The 14,177-nt window shown below is 37.3% G+C and overlaps 1 protein-coding gene across 4 annotated transcripts in view; it reads left to right on the plus strand.

The window, feature by feature from the left end:
- The window catches only part of Map3k5 (mitogen-activated protein kinase kinase kinase 5), a 205,106-nt gene that overhangs the window by 56,348 nt on the left and 134,581 nt on the right, over positions 1-14,177 (plus strand). For 3 of the 4 annotated variants that reach the window (XM_074073740.1, XM_074073720.1, XM_020180404.2), the window contains one exon: positions 11,573-11,712. In XM_074073740.1, the coding sequence (XP_073929841.1) occupies positions 11,573-11,712 (140 nt within the window). Of the gene's footprint in view, positions 1-7,803; positions 7,847-11,572; positions 11,713-14,177 lie in introns of those variants that run through there. The other variant, XM_074073732.1, reaches the window with a different exon arrangement.

The raw sequence follows: 14,177 nt of genomic DNA on the forward strand, positions 1-14,177 counted from the left end.
CTACTCAGGAGGTGGAGGTAGGAGAATCTTGGTCCAAGGCCAGCCTGGACAAAGTTACTGAGAGCTCCTGTATCAAAATCAAAGTAAAAAAAAACTGAGGGCATGGCTCAAGCAGTAGAGCACTTGTGCAGCAAGTACAGGGCCCTGTGTTCAATCCCCACTACTGGGGCAAAGTTATTTGCAAAGTATTATTTTCTGGGCAAAGTTATTGATGAGCAATGAGTTAATTTTTATGACATGAACATGCCAGCACCAAGGTCAAGAAGCAGAACCTTCCCAAACCCCCACCAGAAGACCCCTTTTAGCCTCTACATCTCTCACCATAGAATTCACTGTTATGACTTTTTTTTTTTTTTGGTGGTATCAGGGTTTGAACTCAGGGTTTCACATTTGCTAGGCAGGCCCTCTACCACCTGAGCCACTCCATCAGCCATTTTTTGTATTGGGTATTTTTGAGATAGAGTTTCTGGCACTATTTGCCTGGGCTGGCCTTGCACCGCAGTCTTCTTGATCTCTGTCTCCTGAGTGCACTATTAAGACTTTTCACGTCTCAGAATCATACAGCACCTGTTCTTGATATCTGGTTTCTTTCTGTCAACAGCATGTCTGTGAGATTCGTCCTGGTCCCACATGGTTGTAGATTTTTCTTTGCCATTGCTGTACGGTATCACTTGTCTTTATATGGCATAGTTTATTTTTTATTATTATTTCTTATCCTGTTGATGGTTTTCAAATAGTGCTGCTATACACAAGCATTACATCTTTTGGTGAACATACATCTGTGTTTGTACTGGACATATCATGAGGAGGGGAATTTCGTGTCCTAGAAGTGTTCTCCGTTCTTGCTATGTACTAAGAGGTCTTTGATCTACACCCACTGCCTCAATCATTTCCATCACTGTGACTCAAACCTTGTCTCATTCTGCTTTTTTCCACCAAGATTCAAAATGACAGCTATCACTCATACGTTCACACGTACACACACACATACACATGCAATGTTTAATGTATCCCAATCCAAACTCAAGTTCCTGCCAAAAAAATGTTCCTTCTCTCGTTTCCTTGACTGTGTTCATGCCAAGTCATCATTCTTAATTGTTCAAGTTCAAAACTGAATCATCCTTCATTCTTTCTTTACATTCATTCACTCAGTCCCTGAAATCTATTGGTTTCCCTCCCATGACTTTTCTGCCTTATTTTAGAGGCACACTTTCTTATGAATGACTCCTAAATGATCCCCCAACCTCTAGACAGCTTAGTCTATCATCCATCCATCCACAGATTTCAGATTTATCTTCCTAAAGCACAGCTTTGATCCTGCCACACCCCTTTTAAAATGCATGAACATAGATGGATCCATCTATTATAAGAACAAGTCAAAATTCTTTTTTTTTTTTTTTTTTTTGGCAGTACTGCAGTTTGAACTCAGGGCTTCACACTTGCTAGATAAGTGCTCTACCACTTGAGCCACTCCAAAGTCAAAACTCTTTATGCTGCTTTCTACTTATGCTTCCATAAATTTGACTTCAACATCATTTCTGGGTTTTTTTTTATGATAAATGTATTCCATTATTCATTTAGATGCCTAAACTCTCACACTAAGTTTTTACAAGCTGGTGAACACTGGCAATTTATTTCTCCCATGGAACTATAACCACATATTCCTAGACTGTACAAATATATAGTTGAATTAACATTAATACATATCACCATTTTATAAATTACATAATAAAACAAATTATCAAGTATCCAAATATTAAGTTATATAGCTCAAAAGGCATATAAAATATTAGATGTTTGCTCAATTCATTAGCAGAAATACATTTCTCTTTTTGCAAGAAAGGTGAGGAGAGGGGAATCACAATTCAAACAAAAATAAGTTGGTAAACAACTTCTGATGAACATGACAAAAATTACAAGAATTTCAGAAATTTTATGATTAAGAATTGTTTAGCTACAATAACAAAGCGTCTGTACCTTTTAAAATATTTACTAAATTCAAGAGCATACTCTACACATTCTGCACAAGACAGAGAACACTACAAAAATATTTAATAGCCCCTCCCACTCTTTCAGACTGCCCTTCAAGCAACTCTTCCTTTCCAGCTTGGCAGGTTTGTTCTTGTGCTTTTGTGAGGCGGGGTTTCATCCTAAACTGTGGTTCTAGGTCCTGACATTCTGGGCTGATCATTGCCCATGATGTCCCCTCGTCCCTCCTCCCATTCTCTGAAGTTGTAGCACCAGGGGCTGAGCTCCTGCAGCTGGTGCCTGGACAAGAGGACCTTAGTTCTTCCAACAGCCTTGTTGGTTTTGCTCTCTCCTTCTGTCAATTTCTTTCCTCCCTTTCTTTCTTTTGTCTCTTTCTCTTCTCCAGGCTTCTCCTTTCCTTTTCTTCTCTTTTGTTTTGTAGCTGCAGTGGCATGCAACCCTTTTTAATGTCAACCTCTGAAAGTGCCACACATCCCTCTGATCACCTCCCTATCCGACCTCACTTTTCAGGTAAAATCCAACAACAACAACAAACCACTACTGTCTAATAATAAACCATCATCAACTTAGTACATTAGGGTCGGGTTGGGGAGATCATATATACATTTGCTTTAGAAATGTAAGAATGATTCATGACTGCAGTTCAGTTCAGTTGTACAGCACTTGCCTAGCATTCATGAGGCCATGTTCAATCCCAACTGCAAAGCAAAACAAAACAAAAACCAAACCAGAAAAACCCCTCATCAGAATCACTATGTATATATCCTTTAGAATTTAGTGGGTTAGTGATAAGGCAATCCACCAAAATACACTGTTGAAAGAAACAGGTATCATACACAGTAGGGTTAACCAAACAACATCCAAGAAACTTAAGTGATGCCGATAGTACGAATTGCCAAGTTGATTTAAGGCAATGCCAACAGACTGTTCTCCTGTCCTTCCTGAAAATGCCAATGATCCTAGCTGTGCCGTGGGAGTTTTATAGTTTGCCAATGTTGTATACCTGCCAGACTTTAGAAAATTGACTTAGCAAGTCTTCAGAGTACTCTACTAGGATACTACTTTTAGATCCAGAGTAACTTTTCAGTAATTTTCATGTAGTAATTTAGTTGTAAATTTCATTTCATCATAGGAAAACCAGTGGAAGGCAGGTTATATTTTCCTTGAGAATCTAAGAAGGGACAAGCATTCGGGAATTGTCTGTTCTTTTGGGGGACCTCTCTTGGATCATATGTTGGGAATGGTTGCTTTAGTTTCTGCTGTGGTTTTCTGCATTTCTTACGACCATGCCCTAGTCATCTTGTCTTTCCTTGGCTTCTCTTAAAGGCTTTTGATGGTCCAGGCCTGCTGTGTTTTGTCCACTCCCTATGGGGCTCCATTGTCCACCTCTGCATCCAGCCATTGCCCAATACACATACTCAGCTTCATCCGTCTAAACAGTACTGACTTGTCTCTTCTATTCTTCCACAGTGCCAGCCACTTTCTGCCTTGTATTAGTATAAACACTTGTGTTTTTGACCCCCAAGAGAGTGACAAAACCATGTCTCATTTTCTCCTTTTAATTTTCATAGCAAGTCTTGTGTATACTAGGCATTCAGGATGCTTGTCAAATTAAATGGGTATTAATTTATTGTCTTGGGAATTTGTCCATTGTGGTGAGATAGGATAGTTCTAGATGATAACTTGGGAAGCTGTCACTGATCATGGCAGATTGCAGTGAGCATCTTGTAGACTATGTAGTACAAGCCACATTGACACTTGGCCTCTTGCTTTGTCATGGGTAATTTGATACTTAAGAAAAACCATTGAAGAGATTAGGAGTAATCAAAGATTAATGTTTTCCTTCAACTCTTTTTTCATAAGCAGCAGCAATTCACATGAGATACTGTGTTCTGAAGGATACTGTGTTCTGAAGGAAAAACTCAAAAAAAAAAAAAAACCTCACAGACAATGACCCATGCTATTCAATGATCAAAACGCAATTAGGCTCAACAGATTTATGATATTGCCTTAAACCTTATTATGTTTTAATAAATCCCCAGTAAACCTAATTTTATGCTCCATTTAACATTAACTTAGTTGGAACAAGGAAACAAAAGGTAAAAATGTCAGAGCTTTTGTATCTTTGTACTTGAAATGACTAGCTTTGTTTTAGACTTTTAAATGTGGCAGTTTTACTCACAGTAGTACCACAAAACAATGACTAAGTGCATTTGATTATGAAACTCATGGCAGGAATAGTATGCTTTGGTCCCTAGATCTACTTTGACCTCTTATTTGTGTTCTGAGCTTGTGAACTTCTGTCTCCCGAAAGTGCAGGGTGGAGCTCAGTGAAGAACAGAGCATGGACTCTGGAGCCAGACTCCTGGGTTTGAATCCTGGTGCCACCACTTTCTAGCTGGTCTGATACCTTCTCTGTTTCAGTACCATGGAATAATAATATTACCTAGCACAAAGGGGTAATCTCTTAATCACAAAGGGGTAATCTTGAAGATGAAGTGAGTTCATATTTGAAAAGCATCTAGTAACTGATATACAGTAAGTACTGAATATGTAAAATAAAATGGATAAACCACACCTCCTGCAAATAGGATTCAAGAATTGTGATAGATGGGCACAGTGGTACACACCTGTAACCCCAGCACTCAGGAGGCAGAGGCAGGAGGTTTGTGAGTTCCAGGCTAGCCTGGGCTGTAGAGTGAGACCTTGTCTCAAAAACTTTGTTGAATATCAGGTGTTTGTTTAATTTAATATAATCACATTATATTTTGGATTTTTGACGTGTCTTAAGATCTTTTCACAGGAAGCCGTTTTCATCTGTCTATTTTAATTCTGAGAAGGTACCCATCAAAGTCAAAAGGCAGCCATGGGAGAATATTTTCTTTAGTTAGGTGATGAAGATGATTGTTAAAAAGGTGATTTGTTAGTGGAAGTCCTAGCTGGTATAGCAAGGCAAACGCTAACAAAAAATATAAAAGGCATACATATAGGAAAGGAAGAAACAAAATGACTTTTAGTTGTAGATGACATAATTCACCACATAGAAAACCCTGAATGTACAAAAAAAGAAAATCATTTTTATATTCGCAATGGACAATAAGGATTAGAAAATATTAACAGACTATCTCTAAAATACCACCAAAAATCGAATCCTTTAGATATATTTTTATCTATATGTATGTTGAAATTACAAATGCTGATGAAATATCTTAAAGAAAACCTAAATAAAGAGCTATGCCCCATTCATGAATTGATTGAAAGGCTCAGTATTGCTAAAATTGTAGTTTTCCCTAAAGTGACCACAATCCCAATCAGAATAGCAGGAGAATTTTTTTTTAATAGCTGTCAACTAATGGTTATAGCCACAAAGGATTGTAAAACTTATACAGGAAAGCAAATAGAACTGCTGTAGTTTGTGTCTTAAATATCCCCCAAAGGCTTGGATACCAGCCTATGATACTGCTGAGACGTAGTGGAGCTTTTAGGAGATGGGATTAGTAGAAGGAAGTTAGGAAGTTAGGTTGGGGGTGTGCCCATGAAGAAGATAATAGGATCCTGCCCAATCTCTCTCTCTCTCTCTCTCCATGCTTGCTGGTTGCTGTGTAGTAAGCAGCTTTACTCCTTCATGTGCTTCCCTGGCAGGATGTGCTGCCTTACCACAGACCCGAAGGCAATGGTACCAGGTGACTATGGACTGAAACCATGAGTCAAAATAAATCTTTCCTCTTTATAAGTTGATTTATCTCAGATATTTTGTCACAGTAATAAAAAGCTGACTAACACAACAACTAAAATAGCCAAAAACAATTTTGAAAGTAGAATTGAGTTGGAGGATTTGACCTGCATGGTAAGTTGACCTTACTTGGCCTTATGGTAGGTTTCAATACTTGCCATAAAACTCTAGCTGTCAAAATATTTTTGTTGCATTAGAAAAGGTAGACATATAGATTGGTGAAATAGAGCAGAGAATCCAGAAATAGATTCAAAAATGTAGCCAATAAATATTTTCAAAATGTAGAAGCAGTTCAATGACCCTTGACATATATTTTACACCATACAAAAAAAAATCAACTCTGAATGGGCCAGAGACCTAAATGTAAAACGTTACACTTTAAAACTTCTAGGAAAAAACTTGTGTAACTTTGGGTTAAGCAAAGACTTTTTTGATCCCATACCTAAAGCACAAACCGTAAATGAAAAAAAAATTGACAAACTGCACTTTATTAAAATTAAAAACTTCTGAACTTCTAAAGACACTGGTCAGAGAAGAAAAAGACAAGTCACAAACTGGGAGAAAGTATTTGCAAATCATAAACCTAACAGAGGAACAATATCCAGAGAACATGTAAACTTCAACAATAAAATTAATTTAGCAATTAAAAAAATGGACAAAAGCTATGAACTTTCACCAAAGAATAATCAGTAAATAATCACACAAAAAGATGCTCAGCCCCGTTAGTCATTAAGGAAACACAGATCAAAGCTGTGGTAAGATAATTCTATCTACTTGTTAGGCTGGCTTAAGACAAAACCCTCCAATATCAAGTGCTAAAAGGATGGTGGAAAACTGGAACCTCTCATACATGGCTGGTGGGAAGCAAAATATTCTAGTTGCTTCAGGAAAAAGTTTGGCATTTTCTCATTAACACGTTCTTACCATATGACCCAATAATCCCTAGGAGTAATACTCCTAAGTATTTACCCAAGACAAATAAAAGCAGAGATCTATACAAAGACTTGTATATCAGTAGCCACTTCACTCAAAATTCCCCATCGTGGAGACAACCCAAATGTCCTTCACCTGTGAGTGGACAGCTGTGGATGAATCTCACATGCATTTTGGCAAGAAACCGAACCCAAAAGGCTACTTGCTGTATGATCCATTTCCGTGGCATTCTGGAAAAGGCGAAACTACAGAGACAGTAAACAGATCGGTGGTTGCAGGGTTGAGTTTGGGTTGGACCCCTGATGTCAGAAGGAAAGCATGAAAATGTTGGGAGGAAGGGACTGTTCAGTATCATGCCTGTGGTGGGGTATACATTTCTCAGAATCCACTAAGCTGAATCCCAGACACAAAGAAAGTGAATTTTTCTCTAAGGCAATTAAAAAATAATTTAGAAAAAAATAATAATGCCTTAAAACAACCACTCATCTGAATTTAAAGTAGAAAAGTTTAAGTCTGAGTTACTAACCGTATTACTGTATTTTAAAATTGGACATATTAAGTACTTTTTATTATGCCCCAAAATTGATCTGTATTTTCTTCAATATTCAGATCTAATGAATATACCATATTTTGCTTGTGCTGTTTTTAAATATCTAGTTTCTTTCTTAACCTGAAAACCTTCTGTAGTTTATTATTATTGTTGTTATCACTTCTCTGGAGAAATTCCCCTCCTCCTCCTCCTTTATTATCTCCACTTAACTGTTGGTTTTCTTGCATATTTCTTACTTTTCATCAGCCAGTGTTTTATTTGACTTCTCTCAGCCTCACTCTTGGCTATCTGTGGATTTTAAAGCTGTGTGATTGACTGTTGAGTGCTGGCACCTGGGGGAGGCGGAAGCAGTGTGGGGGCAGGAGGCAGATGGCAATGTAGGAGGTATGCAATGACTCATTTATTTCATGTGTTGATTTGTGATGTAGAAAGTTAAGCACCTCAAAAGAATAGTCTTTGTTTACATTAAAGAGTCCTTAAGTCATTTTTATCCTTGAAACAAAAGGAAACAAAACTTTTTGAAGCTTCTTTGATCTGTCTTCCCTTTTCGTACATCAGTAAATCGTCTATGGCTTTCCCCTCCATTGCATTGGATTTATTTCTCTTTCTCTGAATGAAAATTCCAATTTCAAATTCATTAGGTAAGTCGGACTGTGTATCCAATAGCTTCTTGTGAATGCATTATTTGGGGGTTGAGGGTAGGCTCAGCAGTAACGCACTCGTCTAGCGTGTCCTAGGACCTGGATTGCATCCCTAGTGTGGAAAAAATGCGTTAGTCTTGTATGTTGGACAATGTTTACATTGTCACATAGGTCTCAAATATTCTTTTTATGTATTGATAGGTTTCTGGGGTTTGTGTGAGGAGTGGGTGTGAGTGTGCCTGTGAGAGTGTGAGTGTGTGTGCGTGTGCACGCGAGCATGAGAATGTATGCCTTAGTGTGTGAGTGGGGGTGTGTGTGTCTTAGTGTGTGAGTGTATGTGAGTGAGTGTGTGAGTATGAGTGTGAGAATGAGTGTGCATCAGTGAGTGTGTGTGGTGTGAGTGTGAGCAAGTGTGTGCTCGTCAATGTGTTGGTGTGTGAGTGTGACTGTCTTAGTGTGCATGTGCGCTCGTATGTGTGTTAGTGTGTGAGTGTGCCTGTGTCTTAGTGTGTGTGTGTGTGTTTGTGTTGGTGTGTGAGTGTCTGGCTGTGTCTTAATGTGTGAGTAGTGAATGTGGTGTGTGAGTGTGTATATGTGTGTGAATGTGTGTGAGTGAGTGTGAGTGTGTGTTGGTGTGTGAGAGTGTGTGCCTGTCTTAGTTTTGTGTGTGAGTGTGTGTGTGAATGTGTGTGAGTGTGTATGTGAGTGTGTGTGTGAGTATATACATGTGAGTGTGTATGAATATGAGTGTGTGAGGTGTGTGAGTATGAGTGTGTGACTGTGTGTGTGTGAGAGTGAGTGTGTGAAAGTGTGTATGTGTGTTTGTGTTGGTGTGTGTCTGTGTCTTAGTGTGTGAGTGTGTGTGAGTGTGTGTGAGTGTGTGAAGTGTGAGAGTGTGAGCATGTGAGTGTGTGTCAGTGTGTGTGTGGGAGTATGATAGTGTGTGTGAGGTGTGTGAGTGTGTGAGACCGTGTGAGTGACTGTGTGTCTGCCTGTGTGTGAGTGAGTTAGTGTGTGAGTGTGTGTGTGGTGTTGTATATGAACACAGAGCCCCATGCTTGCCAGGCTCTATCACTTGAGTCACTCCCCTAGCCTTGGTTTTCTAAATTATAAAAAGAATAAATTTTATAATAAAAATTGTGTAAAAGGAAGCACAAGGAAGTAAAATAACACAGCAATTACCACGATTTATGTTTTGGTATATGTTTTCATATTTTTAAAATTTACATGAATGTATTCATAAGACTATTACACGAATACGAGCACATTATATTTTTGTAGATGTGCTATAAATTATAATGTATACATTATAACATTTTTTACTTAATAACTTGAATTTCTCCTGTTTCTAAGTATTCTACCTTAAGGTTTTGGGGTTACATGATATGCCTTTGCTGAAAATGAATATTACGTGTGTATATTGTATATACGTGTTATTATATATGCATACACATATACACATATATGTGTGACCATTCTCCTACTGGTGGACATATGGATATTTTCAATTGTTTTATTGTAAAAATAATATTTCTGTGCACATACAGGTAACTGCTGACATCTGTAAGAATTTTCTCAGGCTAAATTCCAAAGGATGGATTTATTGAGTTAAAGCGTGTGCATAACTTTAAGGGTATAGATTGTCTATTTAGACTTCCCCACAGCATGAGTCTCGTTTCTGTGCATTTTCATTGGCAATTTTTAAATGCCTTTGTCCACTTGGTAGGCAAAGAAATTGGCACTTTATAGTCAGTTTGATGCACTCTTATTAGAAGTGAGATAAAGGTTGTTTTTCCTGTTTATTTACACATTATTGCACATATCTCTAGCAAGTTTGTTATATGTTTAACATTTTCATTATAATTGTGAATGGGTTCTGTTTTGTCATTTATTTTCCAAATGCTTGTCATGATCATAAAGGAAGTTCTTTGTTTCATCACAATAATTTTGCATCTTGACACCTCACTATTATTTCCAGCAGTTATTCAGTTAATTCTATTGGAAAGGGTTTTTGTTTTGTTTTGTTTTGGGCTGACAACCATAACATCTGCAAGTAATGATAACTGTCTATTTTGTGTTTTAGAATTACACCTCTTTATTTTCTAAAGATCTTACCAAATTGGAAAATATAAGCCATTATATAGTTGTGGGAGTAGTTGACAGACTTTTGTTCATTATTTTCATGGGCATACCTGTAAGTACAAAGTTGGCACTTGTTATGAAATGTGCACATACTCCCTGTTTTGTTGTTTTTTTCTTCAATACTGGAGATGGACCCCAGGGCCTTGTACTTGCTGGGCAGGCACTGTACCATTTGAGCCATGCCCCCAACTCTGTTCGCTTTGGCTGTTTTTGAGAAAGGATCTTGCTTTATGCCTGAGTAAGTCTGGACCACCATCCTCTATGCCTCCTGGGTAGATGGGATTACAGATATACACCATCACATCCAGCTTTTATTGGTTGAGATGGGGTCTTGAGAATTTTTTTTTTTTTTGCATGGGTGAGTCTCAAATCATTCCCAAATCTCTGTCTCCCAAGTACCTAGGATTATAAATTTGAGCCATTGTGCCCCCCCACCATTTTTGTGGTGCTAGGGATCAAATTCAAGGATTCAAGTCCCATGCATGCTAAGTATACTCTCTAACAGGGAACTACACTCCCAACCCACTTTGATTCTTTTTAATGAAAAATGGATTTTATATTTTAGTTAATGTTCTTGGAGCATGATGGAAATGCTCATGGTTGTTTCACTGAGCCATCCTTGCATTCCCCAAATAAATTTAAAACCTAGGATCTAGGGTTCTCATAGAATAACACTTCATACATTTTGTTAGTTTTTCTTTCAAATTTTTATCTATACCTATAGATGAGTTTAAGAGTAATCTGAATTTCATTTTTGCCAGAATGAAATTGTCAAATTCTGATATCAGGTTTGTATCAGCTGAATATCAGTCACTTCTACACTTTGAAAGAATGTGTATCTGTGTTTATATTTCTCTTCTTTGTCATTATTTTCTACACTTTGCCCCATAATTATTATCGTCAAGAACTTACTACCTATTAATTAATTAATTATAAAACCCAGCTCTGGATTAACTAATAAACTTACATTTTCTTTTTTTAAAAAAAATCTCATTTTACATTTATTACTGCTATTTTCTGTGGGTCTGCTTTGTTTTGGTGGGGTAGTAATAGGGTTTGAACTCAGGGCCTCAGTCTTGCTAGGCAGGGACTCTACCACTTGAGCCATGCCCCCAGCCCTTTTTGCTTCCGTTATTTTTTTGACTAGGTGTTGCATTGATATCTCAACTGGTCTAGACCACAAACCACCTACTTGCACTTCTTAAGTAGGTGGGACTACAGGGTGTGAGGCACTGCACCTAGCCTATGGATATGCTTGGGTTTTTTTTTTTCTTTTTTTAAGATTTTTATATTCTTAATCTTAGTCCATTTGTTTTAATGTTGACATTTAACAGAGAGCATTAGCTCCTACTTTTAGCTTGCAATGATTACATGATTTCCTTCTTGTTTAAAAAAATGCAGGTTTGTTGAATTTTATAAAACCACTTCCAGTAGACTGCAAATTCAAAGTTTACTGTTAAATAACGGGGGGAAAATCCCTTCATTTTCTCATTTCCTCTTTTGAATACTAAGTTATTGCAACCAAACATGCTTGTTGGGCATGATTTAAGTGTCATCTCTTGGGACTTTGTTTTCTGCTTGCAGATATTGCTGTGGTAGAGATGAGTGATGCCTTCCGGCAGCCGTCCTTGTTTTACCATCTTGGGGTGAGAGAAAGCTTCAGCATGGCCAACAATATCATTCTCTACTGTGACACCAACTCAGACTCTCTGCAGTCCCTCAAGGTACTAAGCATTGATTTCAGCACCAGTGTTCTGGGAAACCGATCCATTACCCCAAACATCTGAAGTAGCTATGTTTGTGGAAAGATGTTTGTGTCATTGTGATCACTAGGCACCAAGGGCTGGTTAAGAGGTGAGGTCCATCTAGAATTCACTGTAGAATTGTAATGACACACATGTAAGGAAAACTTTGAGTTCTGAGTTCCACTTGAGTTGTCTTCTAAGAGACTATGTTAATAGAAAGGAATCAGTGCATACCTGGGAGAAGGAAAAGGCGATTGCAGAAGATATGTCAGGCCTTGCACCTGAATGTTTGGGGCTTTGTTGTGACTTCTTAGCTCCAACTAAAGTATGCTTCCTACTGAAAGTGCTCTGAGTAGGAAAAATTCTGAGCTTCCCCAGACAGTTGCTATCCTTGTTCATTGGAGAAACGTTTCAATTAAGATGGTAGAGGGCAAATAAAAACTGTGTTTTGCCTACAAAATTCAACCTGACCCAATGCCATTCTCCCTGTTAATAGGAATTTACCTGATAATAAGGCATTTCTGCCACCCAAAAATGTTGGAGAATAAAAACTTACTGTATTTTGTCTACAAAATTCAACCTGCCCCAATGTCATTCTCTCCATTAACCGGGGATATACCTTATGTGAAGGCATTTCCTTCACCCTACAAAGTTGTCTAAAATTCATTTGCAAGGCCAGGTGATTTATACTGTGTGATTCTTTGAAATGCATCTCATAGTTTTGTAAAACCCATGCTGGGCCTAGTATCACTCATTTCCTTTGTGTGACTTCCAGCTTATCTTTATGTGACCTTTTCTCATCTCTGTCTTTGAATTCCCAAATCAAAGCCAACCTTGAGACATGGAGCCCTAGAATCGAGGACGTGCTTCTAATGCCTTAGCAATTGTTACCTGAAGATCTCCAATCCAAAATCTTTGCAAAAATACTGTTAAGTAACATTTTACTTTTTTTAAAATGTTTTAAGCCTTTTCCATATAGTATTTATTTATTTTTAAAATTATTGTTGTTCTGGGGGTGCATTGTGACATTTATAAATATATCATAGTTTAATTACCCGCCTCCGTCATTCTTTTATCTCGAGTTTCTAAAGCATGTGTGGCAGAGTTTCATTGAACAAACACATTTGCTACAATCCAGGCATTGGGCCGAGGGTTGATAGACATATTCCTTTATAGAATATTCTAAGACATTTGCCTCTGCTCAGTTTAAATCTGTTTTGTTTTTCTCTAACCTAAAGACTTTAAGAAACCACAATTTAATTTTCCTCCAGACTTTCTAATTGTTGCATGATAAAATTTTGTAATTGTACATAAAATGAAAACTTTTGATTCCTATATTTGCAACGTTTTAGCAGTTGATGAAAAGTGAGATTATTTTATTTATTTTAGTTCTCTTCATTTTGATTTGGATTAAGTTTAAGAAGGCACTTCTGTGTTGGAGACTTTTAACCCTACACAATGTTCATTCTTGTCCTATTAGCATCTGGCTATTTAAATTTTTGGCCTTTCTTTCCTAGAGAATTTTTTCATGAATCATAATTACATTTTAGATAAAGAAATAAAGCTAATCTTACCAGAAATCTATATGGGGCAAAGAAACTGGTTTAATTGATTTTAGCCAGCCTTTGTATAGGTGTAGCACTTTTACTGAAATATAAAGTAACTCTTTAGAAAGACTATTGATATCTAAATTCCTGTTATTTAACTTGTGCATAGTAACTGCATCTTATTGAGCACTTACTGTATGCTAGGTATTTTATGCTTGATCTGCATACATTTATACATTGTTATTTTTTTCTTTTGTAGTGCTGGGGATCAAACCCACTGTCTTGTGCATGCAAGGCGGGTGGTCTACCACTACAGCTTTATGCATGAGATAAAGAAGCACAGTGCTTTACCACTAAGCTACATCTCCAGCTCATATTTAATTTTTAGTACAGCTTTAGATGGTGTATATTCTAACACCATTTTGTAGAATTGTAAATTGAGGCTCAAACACATTCAGTCATTTGACCAAGGCAGCAGAGTTAGGGAGATTTAGAACCGGGTCTGCCTCACTCCAAAGCCAGTTCTCCTCCATCCCTGAGCTTTACTGATTGTCTACCACAGTTCACCTCTATCCGCGGGTTCTGTAGTTTCAATTAATCACACCTGATTTGCTATTTGAAAGGATATTTAGAATCTAATCGTATCATGTATTTGCAATAAAATTTGTATCTGTTGTTTTAAATTATAAGTACTATTTCATTCTAGTAAAAAATATTTTAACTTTTTTATAAAAAATCATATTACTTTCTTTTCTCTTTAGTATTATAACACATTTTTCATGATGTTCTTTAAATAAATATCATAAGAACTCTCATGCACCTATTAATGTTTATCAAGATAGATTCTATGCTGAGATTTACATTTGCTTAAAAATGATAAATGCTAGCAGCAAATTT

The sequence above is a fragment of the Castor canadensis genome, chromosome 1 (assembly GCF_047511655.1).
Source record: "Castor canadensis chromosome 1, mCasCan1.hap1v2, whole genome shotgun sequence".
Taxonomy (NCBI): Eukaryota; Metazoa; Chordata; class Mammalia; order Rodentia; family Castoridae; genus Castor; species Castor canadensis.